The sequence below is a fragment of the Oratosquilla oratoria genome, chromosome 30, assembly GCF_046742065.1.
Source record: "Oratosquilla oratoria isolate Oo_2021 chromosome 30, ASM4674206v1, whole genome shotgun sequence".
NCBI lineage: Eukaryota > Metazoa > Arthropoda > Malacostraca > Stomatopoda > Squillidae > Oratosquilla > Oratosquilla oratoria.
Genome location: NC_134806.1, coordinates 12,507,142 through 12,532,141, shown reverse-complemented (window position 1 = coordinate 12,532,141; position 25,000 = coordinate 12,507,142). Strand labels below are relative to the sequence as shown.

Sequence of the window (25,000 nt, the reverse complement as noted above, 5' to 3'; positions counted from 1 at the left end):
AGTTCCAAGAAGCATATAAAGAAATGTTGTCAAGTGATTGGCTGTCTGAATAATTGTTATTTATGGGAGTAAATTCGATCGATGAAATATCTACTGTGTATCGCCAATTATCCATATTTCATCTCAAAATTTTACTTCATTATTTCTCCCACTCCTTGTATGGAAGTGAAGGTTCTATATAGTCGATGTTTTAGGGATTTTGGGCGACATTGAACAGACCTCATCACTCTTTTGTGATTGGTGACTAATCTCGCCCAAAAATAAAACCGATATTATAAATTCAAGATTAATATATCTCCACTGCTCACCTGTAAAAGCTAAAAACATATCCACCGTATGCTGTCTCACTTATGAAATGATAAGATATCGAATAAATCTAGTCTGTCTCCCTTCGAGGTTGGAACAAGATTATAATTAGCTCTTCTCAACAGAAAAGAAAAGCTGTTGGGCAAGACTGGGACTGAAGGACGCCTTCCATTGACCTACCCTCTCGCCTCCGAGCTAGGTCACAGTTAACCAACGCTGTTGTCATGACAACCGTGAGGCGAGGTCACGGCTTGTATACTGTTTATCTATTAATCGATTGATTTATGTACATTCATTTATTTATTTATTTCTATATTTCTCTTTGTATATTTATCTGTGCATTTATTCACTTATATATCTAGTTATTCATTTAGTTATCTATTCAATTATTCATTTATTGATTGGTTTGTGTCTATTCATTTATTGATTTCTATATTTTTATTTATTTATCCATCTATTTATTTATTAATTCATTCATTCATTTTTCTATTTATTTATTCTTTCTTCATTTTTCTATTTATTTATTGATTAATTTGTTTATCTATTTATTCATTCAATCATTTAATTGTTAATTTACTATTTTATTTATTTGTCCCTTATTCTACCTATTTATTTATTTATCTATTCATTTATTTGTTTATTTATCTATTTATTGATTTGCTTATTCATTGATTTATCTATGTATATATTTATTCATGTAGTTTACCTATTGGTCTGTGACGCGATGAGGGTGTCTGTGGCAAATTTGTTTGAGTTTATATGGAATAAAGAATCAAACCTTTCATTCCTTATCAGTTCAGCAAATAGACAGAAATAACCTTTCTTTTCTATAACTGTCGAGTTCCTCAATCCGACGGTACGATTCATATGGTTTGTAAAGGAAGGCGAATGGAAGGAAACTCTTGTCTCTGAAAGAGCTTTTATTATTAAAGTAATTTACACACTCCGACCCTAACTAAGCTAGATGTCTAGGCTTATCTAGTGCAGCAAGAATAAAGACGATCTAGACCTTCCATTTAATTCAACGTTTCCCAACCTGGGGTGCTGAAATCAATTATAGAGGGTGCTGGGAAGTGATGCACACAAAAATCACATTGATATATGTATCATTGATTACCCAGTTGATTACCCAGTTGACTTTTTCCATCCTATTTCATTTTTCTATGGTGTTCTTATTTCTTCTACAATCAATATTGTCAATTTGCTTCAGTTCTAAGGAATCAAGAAAATAAATCATCAAGCAGTACACTTCACTTTCTTTTATCCTTTTAATAAACAAGATAGGGATGCTGGATTGGTTGGACATGACAACAGAGGGTGATACGGTCGGAAAATGTTGGGAAACGCATATCTAATTACATGAATCAGTGAGAGTTCTCACAAACAGCGCGATATTGTCCATTAGGATAGCAGAGCTGGTGAATTGTCAATGACGAGATACAATACTGAGATATAGACCTTGGGTGAGTTGCTGGCTCATCAGTCTACTGAAAGACTTTCAGTGGTATTCTTAAAATATATATATATATATATATATATATATATATATATATATAAATCTTATATAAATCCTTGGATGGGAAAGATTTATATAAGGAAAGACTTTCTTGAGAATATCACCGTAAGATTCTTACGATGGTATTAAAAAAAAGTCTTTCCTTATATAAATCTTTCCCTTCCAAGGATTTAAGATTTTTTTTTAAGAATACTACCGTGAGTCTGGTGTCACCAGAACTAAGTCGATGCAGTGTTCAGCCAAAACAGGTTAATGTTATTTTCTTCTCAATTCCTATGTTCAGACCAATCCACCTCCCGTCCCCTCCACCCCCCAACGCCTTTCCATAGACATGATTGAGGTGTATAGGGAGGGTCTTGTATTGATTAGCGTTCTTTTACCACCCCCCTCCCTGCACTTCCATCTTTTCGTATGAGTATACCTTAGCCAGTCATTGTAAAGCTGTTATTTGATATCTTTGATTGTCTGTCCTTTTGCCCTCTCTCTTCCTCCCTCCCTATCCCTTACTACATATATAGTATATGTGTGTGTGTGTGTGTGTGTGTGTGTGTGTGTGTGTGTGTGTGTGTGTGTGTGTGTGTGTGTGTGTGTGTGTGTGTGTGTGTGTGTGTGTGTGTGTGTGTGTGTGTGTGTGTGTGTGTGTGTGTGTGTGTGTGTGTGTGTGTGTGTGTGTGTGTGTGTGTGTGTGTGTGTGTGCGTGTTTATGTATACGAGCTGGGCAAAATTCATTAATAGAAACAATCATTTGAAGATGAAAGTATATCAAAGACTTTTTCTAAGAACATCTTCAAGTTATGGACAATTATCGTTGTTGATATTGTAGGGTCGATCGTCCTTCATTTTGGAAGAGCTGGGACACTGATGAAAACTTGTCCCCTCGATGGCCACAGGGGTGGGTGTGGTAGTAGGCTACTCGGGAGGCTACTGAATACTTGTTTTATTATGGAGGACGTCGTTAGGGCCGGTGGTTCCTGAATAAAAAAAAAGCTTGCAAACGGTTCATCAATGAGGTTGATCTCTGGAGGCTGCAGATGTAGTTTCTTGTTACCTCTTATAGACATCCGTCGTAGCGTAATTGGCAGGGCACTGGTCTCGTATTGCACGGGCTATGGTTCGAATTCCATAAGAATAGACGTTTGATAAGTCCCAGAGATCTTGATGATCCCTGAAGTTCTAAGACCTCAGGAAGTTGACCTCCAAGAATCAGGTGAACGAGAAGTCACTGCCGAAGTCTGGAAGTTCTGAGTTCTACGACATTCAGTGAGGTCATGGATTTGATGACATTGGATGTCCTGGTCGCAGAAGGCACAGATGTCTATCTTGAGGATAGATTTTCTGGTGGTCTAAGTTCGGGCTGGCATGCCGTTGATGATGCACTGGACATTCCTGAGCAGGGGGTTGAGGACGACGCTGCCGTTGGGTGTGCTAAGAAGACAGAAGTTCTATCGGAGTGCCTCGATCTGTTCGTTCGCGTTACGGTCGTGCCACGTGGAGCTGGCTGTGTGGTAGAGAGTTAAAATGGGAAAGGTCACAGGAAGGTAGCTATTGTGAAGACTGGGCATGTATGTGAATGGTGGTGTTTGCTAACTTGACATGCCGCAGAAAGAGAGCTGAGAGCAAAGAAAGACATTTTACTTGTTAATATACATCTTGCGCTGCGAGGGTAAGTAGGTCATTTGTTTGCAAGATGATTTTAGAATATTTGTCTTGAATGCGAGCCGGCATGGGATTCCGGGTTTACTGTCAGTGAAATTCGAGGCAAAATGTTGTCATCATCTTGCTCTGCTTTTTCCAAATTACACTTCTTTCAGTTTCTGCTGTTTCACACTTTCTATTAAACCATTTTTTTTTTTCTTCCACTAAATCTTGACACAATTTCTTCCATATCCATGTAATAGAAGTGTAGGAAGATTTCCCAGTTTTTCTTTCTTTTGTGTTTGTCATATCACTACGATCTACTTCAAAGAATGTCCTCAAACATATATCTCTTTTAGTTTCCTTTCACTGTTTCCTGTCATGGCATTATCTTTTATTTTCTTTGAATCCTTTTCATATCTGTTTCTATCCAGATTTCTCCCCCGTTTTTTTCTCTGTTCTCAGATCGTTCTTTTCCTTAGCTTCATTTATTATCTATTATATCTTCCTCAGTCACATCTCTTTCTATTTAGATATTCTTGATTTTTCCTCTATCTGTTTGTTTCCATGTCTTGTAGATAATTTCATTTTCCGTGTATTGCGACCGTGTCCCTCCCATTATGTATCTGCCAAAACGAAACACATTTAATTTTCTATTTCATCTTGTGTATTGAGAAATCATTCATTAATGATGATTTCATTGCTTTAGCATCACACAAATCATGTTTCCCCTTTGCATGTTTCAATATTATTATCTTTACATGAGAGGATACGCATTTTAATCTACCAAGACAGCCCTTCTCTATCTTTTGTGTGTGTGTGTGTGTGTGTGTGTGTGTGTGTGTGTGTGTGTGTGTGTGTGTGTGTGTGTGTGTGTGTGTGTGTGTGTGTGTGTGTGTGTGTGTGTGTGTGTGTGTGTGTGTGTGTGTGTGTGTGTGTGTGTGTGTGTGTGTGTGTGTGCGTGCGCCTATGTCAGATACCATATAGACCCATACGCATTCCCCCATTCCTATATTCCCTTCTCTTCCCCAGCACCCTCCTTCTTGGACTCGTTCAAATCGGGAGTTTTAAGACACTTCTTCCAACACCAGCACATGGCTTCGAATTGGTGCACTCTTCGTATTTCTCTTTCTGCAGCGGCCCCCTGAGGACATTCTAATATAATTCGTCTATTCCTTTGGTTGTTTACTTAATTATTTATTTGTTTATTAATATATATATATATATATATATATATATATATATATATATATATTTTATTTGTGTGTGTGTGTGTGTGTGTGTGTGTGTGTGTGTGTGTGTGTGTGTGTGTGTGTGTGTGTGTGTGTGTGTGTGTGTGTGTGTGTGTGTGTGTGTGTGTGTGTAAATCGATCTATTTATTAACTTCTTACTTTTTACCATTCTTATATCTATTAACTAATTAATTTGTTTATCTACTTATCTATTCATCTATTTATCTTTTTATTAACCCACCTATTCTGTTTTGTTTATTCATTGCTTTTACTTCTTTTGGTGGGGGTCTTTTGGCCACTCTTAGCAATATATATAGATAAAAAGAAAAGTCTAACTCCCGGACAGTCCTTTCAAAGACACTCTCTTCATCTCCCCCTTACCTCCTTCTTCCAGACGACCCTGAAGTCCCGGAAGCCTCCACCACACTCAGAGACATCTTTAGTCTCTGGCAGCCATCCATAGCCGGAAGTTCGTCTAGTTTCAGACATCACACACCCAATTCTTCACTCCCAGACCAGTGCTGCAGTTCACTCTGGCCTCTCTTCTCTCTCTCTCTCTCTCTCTCACACACACGCTCTCTCTCTCTCTCTCTCTCTCACTTATTGTTTCTCTTGGAAACGTTTAAATAGAGGGTACACTTTGACATGTGACTGTTTTTATCGTTTATCAGTGTTTTCTTCGATTGGCATCCCAATCTTTATTTGCAGGAAACTTCTCATACACAACAGGCACCACGGGGAGTCAAAAAAAAAAAAAAAAAAAAGCAAAGACGGACCATTTCTTTGGACCGTCTCGGCTCCTTCCGAGAGTCGAACCTGGGCTAATGAATCAGTAGGGAGCTTCGAGACAACCATCTTCCAGTCTCAGACGCCTTCCGCATCCTGACACTTCGTCTGCATCCAAAGGTCCTTGTTTCGAAATGTTCCCATAATGCCACGCCTTCTACAAGGCATTTTTGTTTTCGTGGTTTGCGAGATTTGTACCCGGCCGGACCTCAACATTGCAGGTGTGCAGAACAGTTCGTACATGTTCTATTTTGTAGGGTCATGGTGGCGTGATGGTACGGTCTTCGTCTTATGAAAAGTAAGCCGCGAAGGCGAGGGCTCGAATCCCAGTAGTAGAGTTTATTTTCATATATGAACGCAGGAGACGGTGTCCACAGTATTCCACTCTTGCAATGACGATACCCAAAGGAAGCTGAGGTCGCCTCGGGTACGAAGTGAGCATATAGTTATGTTATGAAGCTGTGGGGGTAAACCGACTTCGCCTGTCATGGTCTGTTGTGAGTAGATGCGTTGTCCTTTGCTTTTCTTTGCTCTTTTTTTTCACTCATATGACACTTCATTCCCAGAATGATGAACTGGGAAGGGTGGGTGAGCAAATCTTTTGGGTCGGGGTGTGCATTTAATGGGCTACCCTACTTATAATGAGGATATGGCCTTAGCACATGTAACAAGTTGCAAGTGTGACTTACGGGCTGGAAACCAAATAGAAACCCATAACAACCCAAAATGATAATAATAAAGTAGGTTAGTTGTGGCAAGTCCCTTCTCAAAAAACAAAACAAAAAAAAATCAAGAAACAATCAAGAAACAATTCTGAACAAAATATGCCACTCCTGGAATGCGCCCTCGATTCTAAGGATCTCTGACCGGCGTCATTTCCAGGTAGTCCAGGCGCCCAGACGCTCTTGTAGGCACCCGGCATCTGGCACGCACCCTTTCCGCGCGGGGGAGGGCACATCCACGAGTAATCTGAATTATTACACGCGGTCTGGATCGATTTTCTCGTTGAACTTCCGCTTGACGTGAATTCGAGCCCCCCACCTCGAAGCTGTCCTTTTCTCTCCCCTTCTCCTACACTCTCCCTCCTTCACTCCCCTCAACCTCACTCGCGGAGAGATGCATTTCCGGGTTACCGCTGGAAATGAGACCAGTGTTTGTTGGTGTGACAAAGATCTCGTTCTTTTCTCTCCCCCTTGAACCATATTCTTCTCCTCTCGCCCCTCTACCCCATCCCCGACCCCTACCCGCTTCAACTTCACTTGTAGCTGTATTTCCTGGTAGTAACTCGCTCGACAAAAAAAGAGACCCACTCTTCGATGCAGGTCAGTCAAAGTGAGACAGATCTCTTAGTAGGTGTTGCCTCGGGTAATGACTGATCTCAAGCAGTGATAATAGACTTGTTGATCGTGTGGATGGTTGAAAGCGTTTGAGTGAATGGCTAAGGCTAGTAAAGTTGTGACTTCTTTAGTTTATGATTTTTTAAATAGTGACTGGTTAGAAGGGTCGCAAGCTAGTAATGCCTGGTTGGAGGTATAGCCAGCTGGTAGTTATTAGTAATACATTGGGGTAGTAAATCAAGTACATTTAATTTTTAGGGGGGTGGGGGTACTCTCTTGTTTAGGTAAACAGTGTTTGGTGTAAAAATAGTGACTGTCAAGTGCCACTCGAAGAGTAGAGCCTTGTCCTCCTCGACAATGCTCCTCTCTCAGGAAATAGCTCAGTCTAGGCAAGTGATTCTCAACCTGTCTTCGCTCATTTACCCTTTTGTACATAACGAGTGGCCTATTAGGTACAGAGTATTATGGAATTAGTACTAAATCTTCAGACATGATACATATATCAAATTTTCATGTATATATCATATTTACTTTTAACTCAGAGCGTGGTAAACTCATTGCTGGCTGAGAATTCTTGGTAGAGAGTGTTGTTCAGGAACTGTGTTTATGTTGGTTGGGCTGTGGTCACTGAGAGCGATGGGTGAGGAGGAGGGTGGGTGGGTGGGCGAGGTCCTTTTCAATGGTATCTAGTTGGTAGAGTCCTTAGGGGAGGAGTGGGGGGGGGGGAGAAGAGGAGGGAGCCAGGGACCTAAGTATCCCGCATACTAAAAGCTGAACTTGATGTATACTGTAGTTCTCTTTGATACTGAACACTGTAAAGCACATGGGTAGGAACGTAGAGGAATCCCTCCTACCTATGCAGCATTATACTATAGTATGCACCAGTATACTATAGTTCCCTTGATGCAAAATACCTTGAAGAACTGAAAAAAACGAGAGGCTGTCTACTTCCTAGAAGGTGGTTCCTCGATCTGCATGTGTGTTTTTGTACGTTTTTTTATACACATTTTTTTTTTCTACGATGGGATTTTTTTTTTTTTTTTTTTTGTCTTTGTAGATTTTTTGCACAGAAGAAGTGGGTTGAGTCATTGAGGTGGGAAAGGAGAAATTTAAGAAATGGAGGGATAGGAGAGGTCAAAAAGTGATCAACGTTCTTTTTTGAATGGAGATTAGTCTTCAGTTACAAGGGAATGCTGAGTGACTCTGATCCGTAGGGATGTCACTAAACTCCCTAGATTATTGATCACATAAAAAAATGGAGTTGACAATGGAGTACCTGCGACCGATTTCTTCTTCTTCTTCTTCTCCTTTTTTTTTTTTCTTTCTTTATCACACACCCAAGGCGAGTAACAGTCACCGTGCATGATGGGGCTCGAATCCGAGCCTTCAGGGTGAATTAGAAAATGACTCACTTCGCCATGACGGCGAAGATGACGCAAGAGAGAGAGAGAGAGAGAGAGAGAGAGAGAGAGAGAGAGAGAAAGGAAAATAAGGTTGTAAATCACTTTTGTCTGCAATACCAAGGTAAACTGAAAAGTCTAGATTCCTGTTGGAAGTTTGATTTCCCGGTGTTTCGATCCCCGTCCAGGAATTGTCCTCAGTATTTATGATACGAAGCATAGTGAGTTGAGAAGTTCTCTCTTCGCCTTTCACATTCACACAAAGACAAACACATACACGTGCGCGCACAAACACACACACTACACGACTCGGTGGCGCGGTTGATAGAGTACTGGACTGCCAGTACGGAGGTACGGCAGTACCTGGCTCGAATCCTGCCCAGGGCCGAAATTATTTTGGTATCGCTGCGCTTCGGGTCGTTACTCCGACTCTCGTGGGCTTGGAGTTGTGTGTGTGTGTGTGTAAGGTCATAGCATTACCCATAGATCGGTCATACGAGCTCTGAGCTCTCTTGCAGGAGGGAAATAGCTGTCGATCACGAGTCCAACACGTGATCCAAAGACCAAGGTGAATACACACACACACATACATACACACACATGAAGGTGCTCTTAGAGGATCGGCATAAATCGTTGTGTTGGGATCACATCAAACCTAATGTACTAACAGGAAGTTGTTAGAAGAACATATATAAGCAAAATTAAGACAAGAAAAATAAGAAAAAATATAAGAAGAAAATGGTGAGGTTCAAGTCATAACCTATAGGTTGGTAGCTACAGTGCTAGTTTGAGTAGGAGAATTTTTGGTTTAGAATGTAAGTATGTGTGACCCAAAGAATTACAGATAACATAAGTGCATCGCTACCCATCGATTACAAAGTGAGATATTTCGAGAGTTTTAATTGTGTGAAGGGAGAGGCTGATAAGTCTTATCAAACACGATAAGAAATGGTGGGAATAACGTAGCCGGCAGGAAATAACGAATTCATACCAAGACCAAGCAAGCTAGTGTGTTAAATGTTCGTTGTTCTGTTCAGAGACTGAAGACAAGAGATAAAAAATGCCCATTAGATTAAGTTAGTGCACTTAATGCTGAAGACCCTCCCTTGGGTGTACTGACTTCATGCTTTAGTCTGTCAGTATTCTCGGGGGCTTAGGTGACACCCCTACGGACCGCAGTCACTCGGCATTCTTTCATGACTGGAGACTATTCTCCAGTTAAAAAAAAAAAAAAAAAAAAAAACGCTCAAGAGAAAGCTAAAATTCACTAACTTAGTAAGGGAAAGAATATATCAAAAGAAGATGAGGTTTAACTAGAATACAATTTAGCGGATGGTTATACCCAAACCTACTAATTATATATATATATAATTTATACAATAAAAGGAAGGAAGTAAATCTCACTAAGATGAAACTTTAAACAGATTATGAAACAACAGAATAAGGAAAAACAAGACAACACTGCTAAAAAAAAAAAGTAAAATGATAAGAAATAGGGAGATGTTTGTTAGACATATAGTTGGTAGAAATACGCCACAGTCTTAGGATGGAAACAAAAGAAGGAAGATCATAAAGATTCGAGGTTGTGTGACAACGAAGGAGATGGGCCTTGTGATTCTCTTTTGTTTTTGACATTCATAGACACGTGGAAAACTATAAGGGAGGAGATCTAGAAACTTCCAATACAAATATAGAAAGACACTTGGTTGATTCTTGGAAAAAATAAATGCACGAATATAGTATGTCTGTGCTTATTTTAGTCTCTAGACAAGTTTCTGCCATTATTATGATGATGTTTCGAAATGTTAACAATGCTTCTGACTCAGGGTTTGATAAGAAACTTTCACTTATTTGCGTAAACTGCCTCATGTTCACTATTAACATCCTTTTGAGTATAATAAGTGTTATTCGCATGCGCCATTCAGTAGATCAAAGATTTCTAACATTTTCTTCTCTTTTCCTTCTTCATCCTCCTCCTTCTTTCCCTTTGTCTCCTTCTTCTACTTCATCTTCTTTATCGTTTTATTGAGGAGAAATTCATTTACAATAGAAAAGATTTGTTGATCGCAGAAGGGATCCCCATTTCTCCTAAGGTCAAAGGAGCAAGCGAGTGGTTACTGTCTTAATGGCAGTGGGAAAGTATACACAGAATTTCTTTACATCTTATTTGTTTTATTGTGGACATTCAACCCAACTCATTGCATATATATATATATATATATATATATATATATATATATATATATATATATATATATATATATATGTGTGTGTGTGTGTGTGTGTGTGTGTGTGTGTGTGTGTGTGTGTGTGTGTGTGTGTGTGTGTGTGTGTGTGTGTGTGTGTGTGTGTGTGTGTGTCTGTGTGTGTGTGTATTTCCTTAGCTGTATCTTACGAGAAGGGGATCTACGCTCGTGGTATTCCGCCTTTGTATCTCGCAGTGTCTAGTTTGCTCTTAAATTCGTGTGTATAGTATGTGTGCGTGTGTATGTATGTGTGTGTGTGTGCGCGCGCGTTACTTTGAAGATGTAATACACGAAAGATCTCCAGTGGTTCTTCTTGAATATATATGTGTGTGTGTGTGTGTATTGTTTGGAATATATTAATTTATGCAAGAGCTGGAGGAGCGTAGTTGCGGGTTCGAATCCCGCACTTCTCTCCGATTCCCGGCAGTGAATCCTGCCCCAACAGTCCAAGAAGCGCATAAGGCCGCAGCTATTCAGCGCCTCCTGGTGTAGGCTTCTCCACCTTTCTTATTTTGATTTATAATGCATCCATAGTGAAGGATATATTTATATATCTCCAATAAATTATGCCACCAAATCCTGACTTGACCTGACAACAAAGCAAGTAATCGCCCCATTAAACGGCACCACTTTCAAAGATACCCATCGTCTATTGTCTTTGGACCTTCTAGTATCAGAAAATGGATTGATATTAAGATAAGAAATTTATATTTTGAACTTAGACTAGCGGCATTTAAGGTCTTCATCACCCATGCTTTATGATTTTCATGATACAACTGTAACTATACTGATGATTATTCGGTACATCTTTCTATGAAAAGCAACAAACTTAGTGTAAGGTTGTGGCAAGGTCATGTCATTCTTATGAGGACCTTCAGTACATTGCATTAAAACCTTGTATAGTAGCTTGATTAATTTGGAGTTTTAGTTTGACAGTTAACAAATAATTGAGGTTGCAAGTCTTCCATTTCTTGGCTGTAACTGTACTGGAAAGACTGTAAGAGCGATATGCTCCGTTTTCAATTTATCACTATCACCTTTCTTACCGTCGCTTCCTTTTGACTTGTCAACACCAGCCGTCAGTGATGAAACTCTTAGGCAACAGGTGGCGCTGGCAGTTTTCCTTTATTTCTCTTTCGCAAAACCAACCAATCACATCCCTAAGCTTGCAGAACCAACCACCTCAGTGTCCACTCCCGCGGGCCAAACGTGTCTCGTTTGACCCAGCGCATGAAGGAATAACAATAAATATACATATACAGAGTTAGAAAAGTTAATGAGTGTGAAAAAATCAAAACATTACAAACATTATGAGTACAGTCGTTTAGACTTTGTGAAGCTTCGGCAATGGCGCAAAATTGTCCGTAAAGGTAGCGTTGGTAAACTACAATTCATAAGAACAAGAACAATGAAAATCTTTATCGAAACTAGTCAGGAATAAAACTCGGATCTAGACCCGTGTACTCCTCACCTACCTTGTTTGCTTAGTCAACGAAACGGTATTGTTTTATGTAAGCATAATATGTCGTAAATTTCTATTGAAAAAGTAGTCATGAGGTTGTCTAGATATCTACACATTTGTGTTTACTGAGTAATGGACAATAATGCTGTCATACAAGATTAACGAAGATACCCTCAATTATGAAATGTATTTAGATATATAGTAGGTGGATTATTTGTCACACACATGCATACTGCCCACACGCATACACACACAAACACACACACATATGCTTACGCCTACTATGGTAATAACCATTCCACCCACCCAACACACACACACACACACACACACACACACACAAACGCTCACACCTACTAAGCACAAACACCTGCTGGAGCGTGGGCAGCAGCTAGCGTGTCCTGTTGTGTGTCATCCCAGATATGCCGATTTTTCTTGTAGTGACGAACTGCTTGTGGAATGTTCCTCGTCCCGGAGGCCGGGAACAGCGGTCCTCGATCCTCGGTCGGCGTCCGGCACCGTCACGCCGGGAACCGCTCCCTGCCGGTTGGCGGGTCGTCCCACGCATAAGTTTCTTGTAACCTTCTTCTTCCTCTTCCTTCACTGCGCGCCCAAGCCACAGTCTGCCCCGTCCGTCTAGGCTGCTGAGAAACTCGCTGGGGTAGGCCCCGGTCTTGCTCGCCTTACCGAACTCTGTTTCTTTCCCAGTAGGTCCCTATCTTCCGACTTCATATCTCTTCCCCAACTTCGGAATCACTGGTCTAAGCTAACTTCCCAACATGACTTGATCTAATCTAACTTAATCTAATTCTGACAAACAAAAATCACCGGTGCACTGAGTGTGGAGGTAGAAGAACATGACGCCACCCTAAGAACAGTGAAAAGGAAAGATCCAAGTATCCGTATTCGAAGAATGGATCCTCAGGAAACTATTCTATTTTTACCCACGAGTCAGCGAGATCCACTTGATATTCAAAAAGTCGTGAGGGGTCAGCCGTTGTACACTGCCGAGCGTCCCTTGCAGACAGCCTCACGATTGAACTGCACCTCTACTCACTCACCAACCCCACCCACCCTCTCCTACGCCCAACCGCAGTCATTCCTTGCCCTTTCCTGAATGGAGCATTGGCTGCAAAAGTTGTACGCAGTCATTAACTCAAGAATTTTCCTACGAACAAGTGCCACGAAGCATTCTCTTATGATTAGAGACTGATGAAGGAATGACATTTAACTCGTGCTATCCCTCCGTCCTGCTGCCCTCTTCAGATCTCTTTTTTACAATCGTTTTGAACCCACTGGTTATGAAACCTATGGTCTATCCTTCCTCTCACAATCATGCGTGTACCCTAGGGTACAAGGCCAAACAAAACATTCCCCCAACAAACCACAAAAAAAAAAAAAAAAACATTGTAGTGGAATGTGGAAATGGGTTACACTGCGCCATGTGCGTTCTAGTTTTACCCGCTCCTACACCTCCCTGCCTTTTCCCTCTGCCTGGACGATCTTTGTAAAGATAACAGATAATTCCAAACCTGTGTGGTGTGTCAGAGTCCACGTTCATGAGAGGCTCACCCCATAAAAGCAACAGTTTGATACACACTTTCTAAACGTGTGAGGCTCATGTAAAAAAGAAAAAAAAGGAAAAAAAAAGAAAAAAATATATATATGTATATATAATGATACTGATAATAATAATGATAATAATAATAATAATAATAATAATAATAATAATAATAATAATAATAATAATAATGATAATAATAATAATAATAATAATGATAATAATAATGATAGTAACAATAATAATAATGATAATAATAATTATAATAATTATAATAATAACTAATAATAATAATAATAATAATAATAATAATAATAATAATAATGATAATAATAATAATAATAATAACAATAGTAATAATGATAATAATGATATTAATAATAATAATAATAATAATAATAATAATAATAATAATAATAATAATAATAATAATAATAATAATAATAATAATAATAATGAAAGTTATATTAATAATTATAATAATAATAACCCTACAGAATTTTGTGGAACTCCAGGTTGGATCGAACAAATCTGTTTCACCTTATTCACTAGGCTAATGAGGACGTAACGATAAGGGTTTTCTATTTTCTGTCTTAAGCCGACGTCGGTGTCAGTAAAAGACGAACACAATACTCACAAAGAAGTTTCTCCCCCCAAAAAAGCAGGATACTGTCGAACCTTTTGTTGTTTTCCCTCGTCAGCTCACTAGATGAGCCTATGAAAATACTTTGGATATTTCATTCTAGCCAACGGCAAGCCGTTTTCAAACCAGCCACAAAACCGTTAACGTTTTTTGGCCGACATATACTTTCGTTTACGCATTTTCTCGTGAATAATCAACAATACTACAACAATTTACTTGGACATTCTAATCGCATGCGCTGTGATATGCACGTAAGTAGTTGATGTTATGTTTATTACTTTTGACCAAATGCGCAAAAGTAGACAAATATGGAAAAACTGGTGAACGTTAAATATTGTCTTACTACCATGAAGGCGCCTGAGCGTAACGAATTTGTGAGAACATTACGGAATTCTCAACCCGATACAACCTAATATCCTCTTTAAATGTTTTGTTTTGTCTAATACCAGATTATTTTATTCACGTCAGAGAAAGACATTTACAGGGTGTGGATGCTAAGAACATAAACAAGTGGATGTACGTCGAGTGGTTCTAATGTGATTACGTTTGCATTCACTCTGTTCAAAAACCTCTCAAACATGTAAAATTGAGTTGCATTCTATGGAGGTGCTAACTTGTATCCTGGCGAGTTCATGTGGTTGTTCAACATCATGTGGTTTAGTTCTCAAGACTGAGTCGCACTTAGCCCTCTTAGTGAAATGGAAAACACTCGAGAATTTTCGAAAAAAGAAAAGAAAAGAAAGTTCTGCGATCCACCGCAATGAAGGTTTCTTTGATCATTTGGTCGATAGGCCTACACGTCTCTGCCAATAAAACGACCTTTATAATTCCCGACTTGTTTCTCACTGACGGGTGTAAGGAGGTAATTATCCCCCTCTTTCTTCGAGCTGACGACGCTGATGATACATCAGCATCAGGCAGACGACGCTGACGACGACGACGACGACGCTGACGACGCTGATGATACATCAGCATCAGGCTGACACCCAACTGTCAGCCCCCCAAAATTTACTTTTTCAAGTGGCGAGGATAGCCTCCAACGAGAACTCATTCGCCGTTCTTCTCTTGCTCAGTGATCACCAGGTTGGCACCAGCCCCTAAAGTTACGCTTCAGTCACGTTACCGCCACCCGCCAAGAGATGGCGTTGCGGGACCGAGTAGCCTTTGGTTGAGCACTGAGGAGAAGACCCGCGCGCATTGGAGTGAGCCAGTCAGTGGAAGACTGTAGGTCGAGAAGCATCTCACCGCGCTACCTCCCGCCGCACCCGCCCCTGACTGTTTGCCCGCCTCCCCTCCCTCCCTCCTGCTCCTCTTCCTCCACCCCCTCCTTCCCTTCATCCCTAGGGAAAACAGCCGAATCATTCGTATTTTTTTGTATGATTATTTACCTAGAAGGAGCCTTGGGCCAGGAGGTATATAAGACTGGTACTTAGTGCTGCCCACGGGACATCGTCGCTGGCGTCATCGCTGTCGAGTCCGGCAAACGAGGCTAGTTGTAAACGTTTGGCTGACACACCGGCTTGCGTCACACCGTCCCGTCAGCGTCTTCATCGTCGTCGCCGTCGGTTGGATTGATAGTTGCCGTTAGTGTTACCTCTCTCCTTGTTGTGGAGTGGGAGGGGAAAGTTCGTTGAAAAGATTGTTGCTTTCAAATACCTCGTTTCTTGTCTGTGTAGAACGTAAACTGCGTCATTTTGGAAAAGACAAAGGCCCTTATCTTATCGCGGGTTCTCCCAGTGTTTAGTGTTTTCCCTCTTGGCTGTGTGTCATCTGAATAGAATCTATTGGAAAAAGAGAGAAATAGAGGGAGAGAGAGAGAGGGGAGGCCTTAATGATTTGAAACACACCGTCCATCCGATCTGTGTATAACCTAGAGTACTTTAGCACAATCCGTCACTTCGCATGACATCTCCACAAGGGACTGTCGATGCACTAGAGCTTTTCCTCGACTTATATCGTGCAGAGGTGTTGTCTGTAAGGGAGGAGTAGCGGTAACGCCCGCACACAGCGGAGAGGATAGAGTCCAGGTCGTTCACGTGACTAAGCAGAAAACACGCTAGTTGCCTCACTAGCACTGCAGCAAGTGTCGACCAGCCTGCACGACTGTCAGCCAGCCAGCCGTTCACGAGAGGACAGACAGCCGCCTTACACCCTCACGATGGCCGCAAACAAAACAGTTCATCTGCTTCAGCAGCTCTCGCCCACTGGAGTCTATTTCGCAGGGTCGACCAATTATACGTACTACAACACTTTTCCCTTCGAGGAGAACTTCCCCGTGCAAGATTATATCGCGTGGATGGAGGCCAATTGGTGGCACTGCTTTTACTACATCACCGCCTACGTGGCCTTCCTGGCGGGAGGGCAGCGTTTCATGAAGGACAGGCCCAAGTATGATCTGAGGGCTCAGCTAGTGGCGTGGAACATCGCCCTGGCCATCTTCAGCAGTTGGGGATGCTACCGCACTGCCCTTGAAATGGGCCACATTCTCAGCAGCTACGGCTTCAAGTTCTCGTACTGCAACGGAGGATACACGTAAGTTCTCGTATTTTTTATGCCGTTGAATGGTGCTGTTGTTGCTGATGTCTTTGCATTCGCGACAGCAGGTAAACTGCTTCGGGTTGTTGAGAAAGTGGGTGTGGATTATGCACGCGCCAGCAGAAAATCCCCTCCTGTCGCAGAGCGCTGGCTAACCGCTGAAGTGACGACATAAGCGAGTCTGCTTCAGTGCCTTTGGCTGGCGCCAGGGCGGTGGTTGGTGGCGTGGGAGTGGAGGGAGAGAGGAAGGGGGGTTAAATCGGGTGGAGGAGATGCGGCGGCTTCACCACTTTCTGCTTGGACGATGCCGTGTGAACATCAGCCAGAATGCAGGCAAGCTCCTGAGTGACTCAGAACGACCGCATTGGCGCCGTGAGGACGGCTTCAGGGAAGCCCGATTTCAGGCTTCAGGTGAAAGGCTGACTTCCGGATAAGCAGGAGCCGTGTTGAACATAACTTGGCCGGCGCCGGACATGCGGCTTTTTGAAGTTACGCATTCCGGTTGTATTGACGGCAAAGCCGGGGTGGGGTTGGCGTGGTGGTGGTGGGGGGGGGGGAAGGGGCCGCAAGCGTGAGTCATTTGTGTAGGTGAGGCGGGAAGGAAGCGACGAGAGGCTCAGTTGATGCATTTTTGATATTCGGAAGGGGATGTGGAAGGCTGGAGTAGTCACGTAACGCTTTTTTTTTTCTTTACGTGGAATAACACCATAATAAACTTTCTTCGATTAGTCGCTCCAATGCCGTAATATACAAACCACACGCACACTCGTTTTCATGTCTGTACACATGAACAAAGCCCGTAATTTGTTCATGATTGTATGTGTAGGTTATGTGAACATGTACATAGACGTGTATACACGCGTCTATTCGTGTACGTGCGTATGATGTCGAACACATACATAGGAGGCAGTGCACATAACGTAATTTCGTGCACACGTGAACACAAGACACTGCATTTCATCTGTCAAAATTGGCTTTTATTTTTTTTTTCTCTCTCCAAAAAAATTATGCAGATCAGTTAAAGAATTTCCCCTCCGACATGTGCCGGGCTATGCAACTGACTGTTGCCAGGATGGACAATGTACAGTTGATTATGACTAGTGATACATAGTCTAACCTAACCTTAGTTAGGGTGGAAATTCTACAGTTGATAAAGGGCTGGGAGCGAATTCTACAACTGAACCGTTTATGCATATGTATAGAGAATATTTTCCCTAATAACTTTCAGACATTTTGTCTTTACATGACTGCCATATCATCTTATCATTCTTTCATCCCTAACAAAAAGATTATCCTTGTCAATTTTGTCCACCCTCTTTTAGTGTTCTAAACAGTCTTTCTTCTAAAAGGGAAGATCATGTTTACCTCTTCTTATATGGTTGTGTGTGTGTATGTGTGTGTGTGTGTGTGTGTGTGTTTATTTACATAATTGTAGTATACAGGAAAGGAGTAAAGCTCTTTTGTGTGTGTTTGTACGTGTGTGTGTGTCTGTATTTGTGTGCATTTATTTGCCTAATTGTGGTATACAGGAAAGGTGTAAAGCTCTTTTGTGTGTTTGCTTGTTTATTTACCATATTGTGGTATACAGGAAAGGACCAAACCTTTGTGCGTGCGCGATTTTGTATTGCTTAATATTTTCCTATTCACATTGCTCGTAAAAAGACTACACTGGTTCCCCGTCCGTCTCGATCGCCCAAACTTGGCTTTAATTTTTCCGACTAGTTTTCCTCTTGTAAGCAATTTCATAAGAGTTTGTTTCTTCGTATTCTTCAAGCAGTGACCTTTTAATATTTATTTATTTTTATTCTTTATTTATTTAGTTTGACATCTCGTTCATTTATTTATCTTGTTTATTTATTTATTTATTTATTTACTTTTTTTCATTGGCTCACTTGTTTCCAGTTTTTCTGTCTTTACGGTCTGCCCGCTAAGCTGCGAACCGTTTCTTGTCTTTGTACTTTTTATTCACTTTAGCTTATTTGTAACACTTTTTGTGTTGGGGCGGGAACACACTTAGTTAGTCTGGATTTTTTTTTTTTTTTTTCTCCTCGGAACTCAGAGCTCGTATAGTGACCGATATATGGCAATGCTGTGACCTTGCGCGCGCGCGCACACACACACACACACACACACACACACACACACACACACACACACACACACACACACACACACACACACAACTTGCCCACTCGACTTAAGGGGGTTCCACACGTGCATGCTTTACCGTAGGCTTGCCTGCACAAACCGGTTTGTATACGGATTCCCGTGCGTGTGGACGGGAAACGGTATGGAGTAAACAGTATAAAAACGCTAAAATAAGCTCTTCGTCAGGCATGACTACCACCACCTCGACCTAGAAATGGACTGACGATTGTGCATACTTTTTTGTAACGTGTGGACACGCAGGGGTGTTCCGTATAGTTTGCACAAACTCGTAACGCGCAAGTAAGTCGCTGCGTCTGAAACCCCCTTTGGAGTGCCAAGGGCGGCAATCGAACTCGGAGCAATGGATCAGTGGGTGCAAACGTTACCTCTGCTCCGTCGAGCCTTGTATGTGTATTTACTTGTTTTATCACTGTGCAACAGTTAAAACCGATAAACCACAAAGAATGCCCTTAAAAAAATCAACAAGGAAAAAAAAAAACGATAAGCCAAAACAAACAAACGACAGAAAGAAAACAAACACAACAGACCAGCAAAAACAAATGAGGAAACGCACCGTGGTAGATCACTACATAATCAAGAAATTGGGTCCTGAATATGATTGACTGACCATAATTTGTGTTGCATTTTTCAAGTGTCCGAGAGTTATAGCTACAGACTGCTCTTAGAAAGAGAACTCTGGAACAAAGTTACAGACCCCCTCTGGTTGCAAAGCGTTTATTTTTGCCTCCTGGAACAAGCATATTTGATATAATATTAAAGAATGAGAATCATTAAACAGAATCTGAGATGTGGATAAATCTTAAAGAAGTGTGTTTGCGCATGTGTGTGTGTGCGCGCGCGCGCGTGTCTAGATAGAGTTCCTCATTTCCTTATCCATATCATCTTTCCCTCCTTCCTTCCTCCTCCATCCCTCTTACTTCCCTCCTCCTTTTCTCTTCCTTCGCGCCTCTTCCTTCGCTTCTCATACACCTCTTACTTCCGTCCTCCTCCTTCTCTTTCCCTCCTTCCCCTCTCATATCCTCCTCCTTCCCTCTTTCCCCACCGCTTCCTTCTTCCTCCCTCCCTCTCCCCACTCCCCTTCCCTTCTCTCCTCTTTTTCTCCTACTACCCATGTTTCCCTCCCTCATTCTCTCCCCCTCTTCCTCCAACTCCCCATCCTCTTCCCATTCCTCTCTCCCCCTTTCTTCATCTTCTCCTCCCTCTCACCTTCCTCCTCTACCTTTCTTTCTAGGCTCCTGTCCTCTCCTATTCCTCCCCCCCACTTCCTTCTCCCTTCCTTCTCTCCTTACTACCCTCTTCTCCTCTCCTACTCCTCCCCTTCTCCTTTCCCTTCCTCCTCCTTCTCCCTTTACTTTCCCTATATCTCCTTTTTCTCTCCCCCTCCGTCTCCTCTCCCTCATCCTCTCCTCTTCCTACCCGTTCCTCCCCTCTTCCTCTCATCTGCCTCTCCTCGTCCCCCTCCCGCTTCTCTCTTCTTCCTCTTATCTTCCTCTCCTACTCGTCCTACTGCTTCTCTTCTTACTTTTCTCTTCCTCTTCCCTCTTCCTTTCCCCTCTTCCTCTTATCTTCTTCTCATTCTCCCTTTCCCCACCTTCTCTCCTTCTCCAACTCCTCTTCTTCTCCCCTCTTCCTCTAGTCCCCTCCTCTCCTTTCCCCTCTTCTCTTTCATAGTTCTCTTCTATTCCACCTCTCCTCTTCCTCTCCCCTCTCCCTCTACTCCTCTTCTCCCTTTTCCCTTCCTCTCTTCATTTCATTCTCCTGTCCACCTCCACATCTCGTCTCATCTTCTTCAACCCTCCTCTTCTCCTCCACCTCTCCTTTTCCTCTCCCCTCCTCCTCTACTCCTCTCCCCCCTTTCCTTTTTCTCCCTTCATTTCAAACTCCTCTCCTCCACCACTTCTGTTCTTCCTCCCCGCTCCTTTGCTCCCCTCCTCCCTTTTCCCTTCCTCTCTTCCGTTCATCCTCATCTTCTCCTCCTCCTCTTCTCTTCCTCTCCTCTTCCTCTCCCCCCCACCTCTATTCACCTCTTCTGGTCTCCTTTTCTTCTTCCCCTTCTCCTCCTCCTCTTCCGCCTCCTCATCTTCCTCCTCATCTTCCTCCTCCTCCTCTTCCGCCTCCTCATCTTCCTCCTCCTCCTCTTCCTCCTCCTCCTCCTCTTCCTCCTCCTCCTCTTCCTCCTATCCTCCTCATACTCCTCCTCCTCCTCCTCTCATCCTTCTCCCCTACTCCACTCCCCCTTTCCTCGCCACCTTCCTCCTGTTTAGGTATTTTTTATGTCGGTGCAAGTTTATACACATTTTTTTCAATCGTGCTGTTATTTATTTATCTATCTATATATTTGTTGTACCGAATTCGATCTCGACAGCCAGATTTCGGGCTATCCTGTTCACCTGTCCAAACCTTCTTCAACATTTAGTTGACTTGAGCGACCAATTTACTCTTCGGCCAATATCGATGTAAACAAACACAAATGACCATAATTAACTTCACGCGTAATGTATCTGGCTAGATTTTTTTGTTGTATACTCTTTCATAAACCACTAGGGGAGGAGTAAAGTGTCACCTCACGTGACGTGAGCTTCGTAGTCACATGTATGGGGCAGTATCAAAGGCTTTTTCTTAGTCCATTTTCATTAGTCGCCGGACGATGCTTTGTTTATATTCTCGTTGTAGAATATGAAAGGTTTATTGGAGCGTTTTTATTTTTTATTTTCCCACGTTTGAGTCTGGGCGCTTTCTCTCCTTTCCCAGTAGAAGTAAAGTGTTGTTGAAGGTGTTGTGTTATGCAAAGGGGGTGTTGGGGGGGAGAGAGGGTAGAGGAAAGTGTGCTGACATTTGCTAGCGTGTTCGCTCGATCTCTGTGAGACTGGTCGGTTCCTTGAGCTCCCTCCTCCCTCCACGTACCCCATCCCTCTTTCCACATGCCCCCCACACCCCCCACACCCCCTCTCCCCCACACCCTCCTCTCCTCCCACTCCTTCCTTTCCCCCCACACCCTCCTCTCCCCCACACCTCTTCCATCCCAGCCCTCAAAGGGAAAGCAGATACTATCGTCAGTCAAGGGAAGTCTTAACTAGTGATGATCTAGAAAGAATATTCTAACCACATGTAGATAATAAGACTACTGTCATATATGGGCAGGTCTTTCGCCTCTGTTCGCCATTGGGTTGCCGTCAGGCGATTTTATTCAGCCGAGGGGAACTTAAATGCATTACTAATGGGACTACATAGAGTAGTTTCTATCCTGTAGGTATATAAAATTGGTTGGCGACAACTAGCACAACGGTTCACACCCTGTGTACTCTTAGTGGGCCAAGGACCAAAAACAAGTGGTAGTTAGTGGATAACTGTTTATTTTAATTAGTGTTGAGGTGGTTTTCAGAAGGCTAAATAGCAAGGCATAACGGGGTGTACTGCAGTACATAAATACGGTACAAGATGCAGTGCATGTACATAATAACGTTGATAATAATAACTATGATAATAATAAAAATAAATAATAAGAGTTCATATGCACAATTGTCTGCATTATTAGTTGCTGTCCACTTAATAAAATTGGCAATGTTTGTTGTTTTATTTTTAGTGGGGTCATTATTGAAGTATTTGCTTTGCAATTACGTGCGTCTCGTAGTCCCACGTTTGAAATTAGATTTTGGTTTACGCCATTTTTTATTGTTATATTTTCATTTATAAGTTTATTTATTTATAAAATTATATATTTGTTTATTTATTTTTCCCATTCTCTTGTAATCTACATATTGTATTTTCATATTTCCGTTGGACCATTTTGCTCTCGTCTCTTGTTTGGATTGATTTGGTGCAATTTTGGACAAAGATCTATATTTGGTGTTTCTATCTGAAGAAAATCGGAGTGAATACATTAGATCTATTTTACTAAATATAATGCAATCGACGTGTGTGTGTAGTATACATGGGCGAGAGAATGAAAATTTAAAATTTTTCTTATTCTAATCATAATTATGAGCCTGGATATCGTGTTGCTACATTGTATGGCGTACTCTGATAAAGACAGCCATATAAAGAGACGACCTGTTCTTACGTCGCAGTATGATCGCTGGAAGGAAGTTTGAATAAGCAAAAAGTTGACTATCGCGCAAATGATCGTTACTGGAGAGTGTGTGGCGGTGGTAACCTTTGGGTAATGGAGTTGTTGTTTTTCGCCCAGGCCGAATAGGGGTCGATTTATATAAGGTGTCTTCGCATGTTAATATTATTTTTCGCCAAGTTGCATTACGTAGAATTAGCTTTTTTGCCAAATAGAATTCGCCAATTTTGATTGTCAAATTGCATTTCGCCAAATTGCACTGAGCCATTTTTATTTAATTTTATTTTGCCATACCGATTTGGCAAAAATGACAAATTAAGTATTGCCAAATCATGTTTTGCCAAATTGCGTTTTGGCAGACTCATAAGTTGAACATTTCGGCAAGCTACCTCAATTTCGGTTAGGTAACAGAGTTTGGCGAAATGGAAGTTGACAAAGCAATATGGCTGCCCAATCCATTCTGTTCTCGAAGTTTCTCTAAACTGAATAAAGTCAACTGGTGTGTCAGAATAAAATCCAGAAAAGCCTGAAGCTTGATCAAATATTAGAATTAAGTCACCGAAATCAACAAAATGCCATTCGGGAAACAAACACCCTGTATGTGGTACCGTGTGTTTTCTGCAGACGATGTTGTAGGTATTTAAGTGATATCCTTACGGACAGTCACTCATCATGCTTATAGACCAATATATACTCACAAATAAATAAATAAAATTATAATAATAATGATGAGAAAGATCGGAATGATTAAATAAGATAAATGAATAGATAAATGTTAATCACTTTTAACTCTTACGACCCCTCCGTTCGCTTGTCCTCCTTAAATCTCTCCTTGCCCACTTCCACGCCTCCGCCTCTTCGATGCGTATCGTCCCCCAAGAAGAGAACCTGTGGTTATTGCTGACGAAACATAACTAGACGCGTGCCCATCAATGAACGTTGCATCACCCATCATGTAGCCAAGGGAAGAGTGGTCACGCTGACTTGCAGAACGCGAAGGTGATTATTCTAACCGCGCGGTGCCTCTGAGGGTTGCAGTAGTGCCAAGGTGCAAGGAATGCCCCATGTGGTGGAAAAGTGAACAATATACCAAGCTAAAACACGAAAAATATGTTAATTAATCTTGCCAGTTTTCTTTATGTATTTTTATGTCCCTCTCACAAATAATCTTAAATGTTTCAGAACTGGTACTGCGGGTGCTAATGGTATAGATATTAGCTTTCTATTTTTTTCTTTTCTTGTAAAGAAAATTATATATTTTTCCATTCCTAGTATCTCATGCTATCTCAGTAAACTAATTCACATACTTTTGTTTCAAGATAATTTACCCATTTTGAGAGGGTGGCTTGCTATAAGAAACAAGGCATATAATGCATAACATGGACGACATAGATTTATCATGTACATATAAGAACATAAGAATGGAAGAGGCTCCAAGAGACCATAAGGCCTACACTAGGCAGTTCCATGTCCCTCACCACCTGTCATACCTATCCATAAAGTTATTTCATCTCTCAAAACAACCAATTGTTTCAATGCTCACTACATGATTACTAAGTCTATTCCATTCGTTAAACACTATTGGTAAACAATTTCTTGTCCATTTCCTTCTTATGCATAATTTGTTAAATTATATTTAATATTAATGAAACATAACAAACATGTACAAAGGAGACACCTTCAGGAAGAGTATTTTATGAGCAATAACCAGCGCTTCTATCCTTGGGGACAACACTGTATCATAGAGGAGAGATTTATGGAAGATATCAGAACGGTGGAATAAAAAAAAAAAAAAAAAAATAAGCATTATTTTTTTTAGTGAATTTTAGTCTCCAGCCATAAAAGGAATGATATGTAACTCTGGTATGTAGGGGACCCCTTTAGGAATAAACAGTCACAAATGATCTTTCGCGTGGGACGGCTTTGTTATTCTGATTGGTCAATCGATCGTACGATGAAGGTATGTTGCATGACTCGTGAAACGCCATAAGAATGGAGGAGACTGCAAGAGACCATAAGACGTACACCAGACCTTGCAGCATCTCATTCTGGTGGTCATCTATGAGCCAGAAGAACTCACAAGCAAACTCGAAATTTTCACCCTCG

The 25,000-nt window shown here is 41.4% G+C and overlaps 1 protein-coding gene across 2 annotated transcripts in view; it reads left to right on the top strand.

The window, feature by feature from the left end:
* Positions 1 to 25,000, top strand: part of Baldspot (elongation of very long chain fatty acids protein baldspot) — a 309,098-nt gene that overhangs the window by 158,637 nt on the left and 125,461 nt on the right. The window contains exon 1 of one of the 2 annotated variants that reach the window (XM_076212592.1): positions 15,393 to 16,656. The exons of the other annotated variant lie outside the window; for it this stretch is intronic. Coding sequence (XP_076068707.1) covers positions 16,283 to 16,656 — 374 coding nt within the window. The 5' untranslated portion in view covers positions 15,393 to 16,282. Of the gene's footprint in view, positions 1 to 15,392; positions 16,657 to 25,000 lie in introns of those variants that run through there. 2 annotated transcript variants of the gene reach the window in all.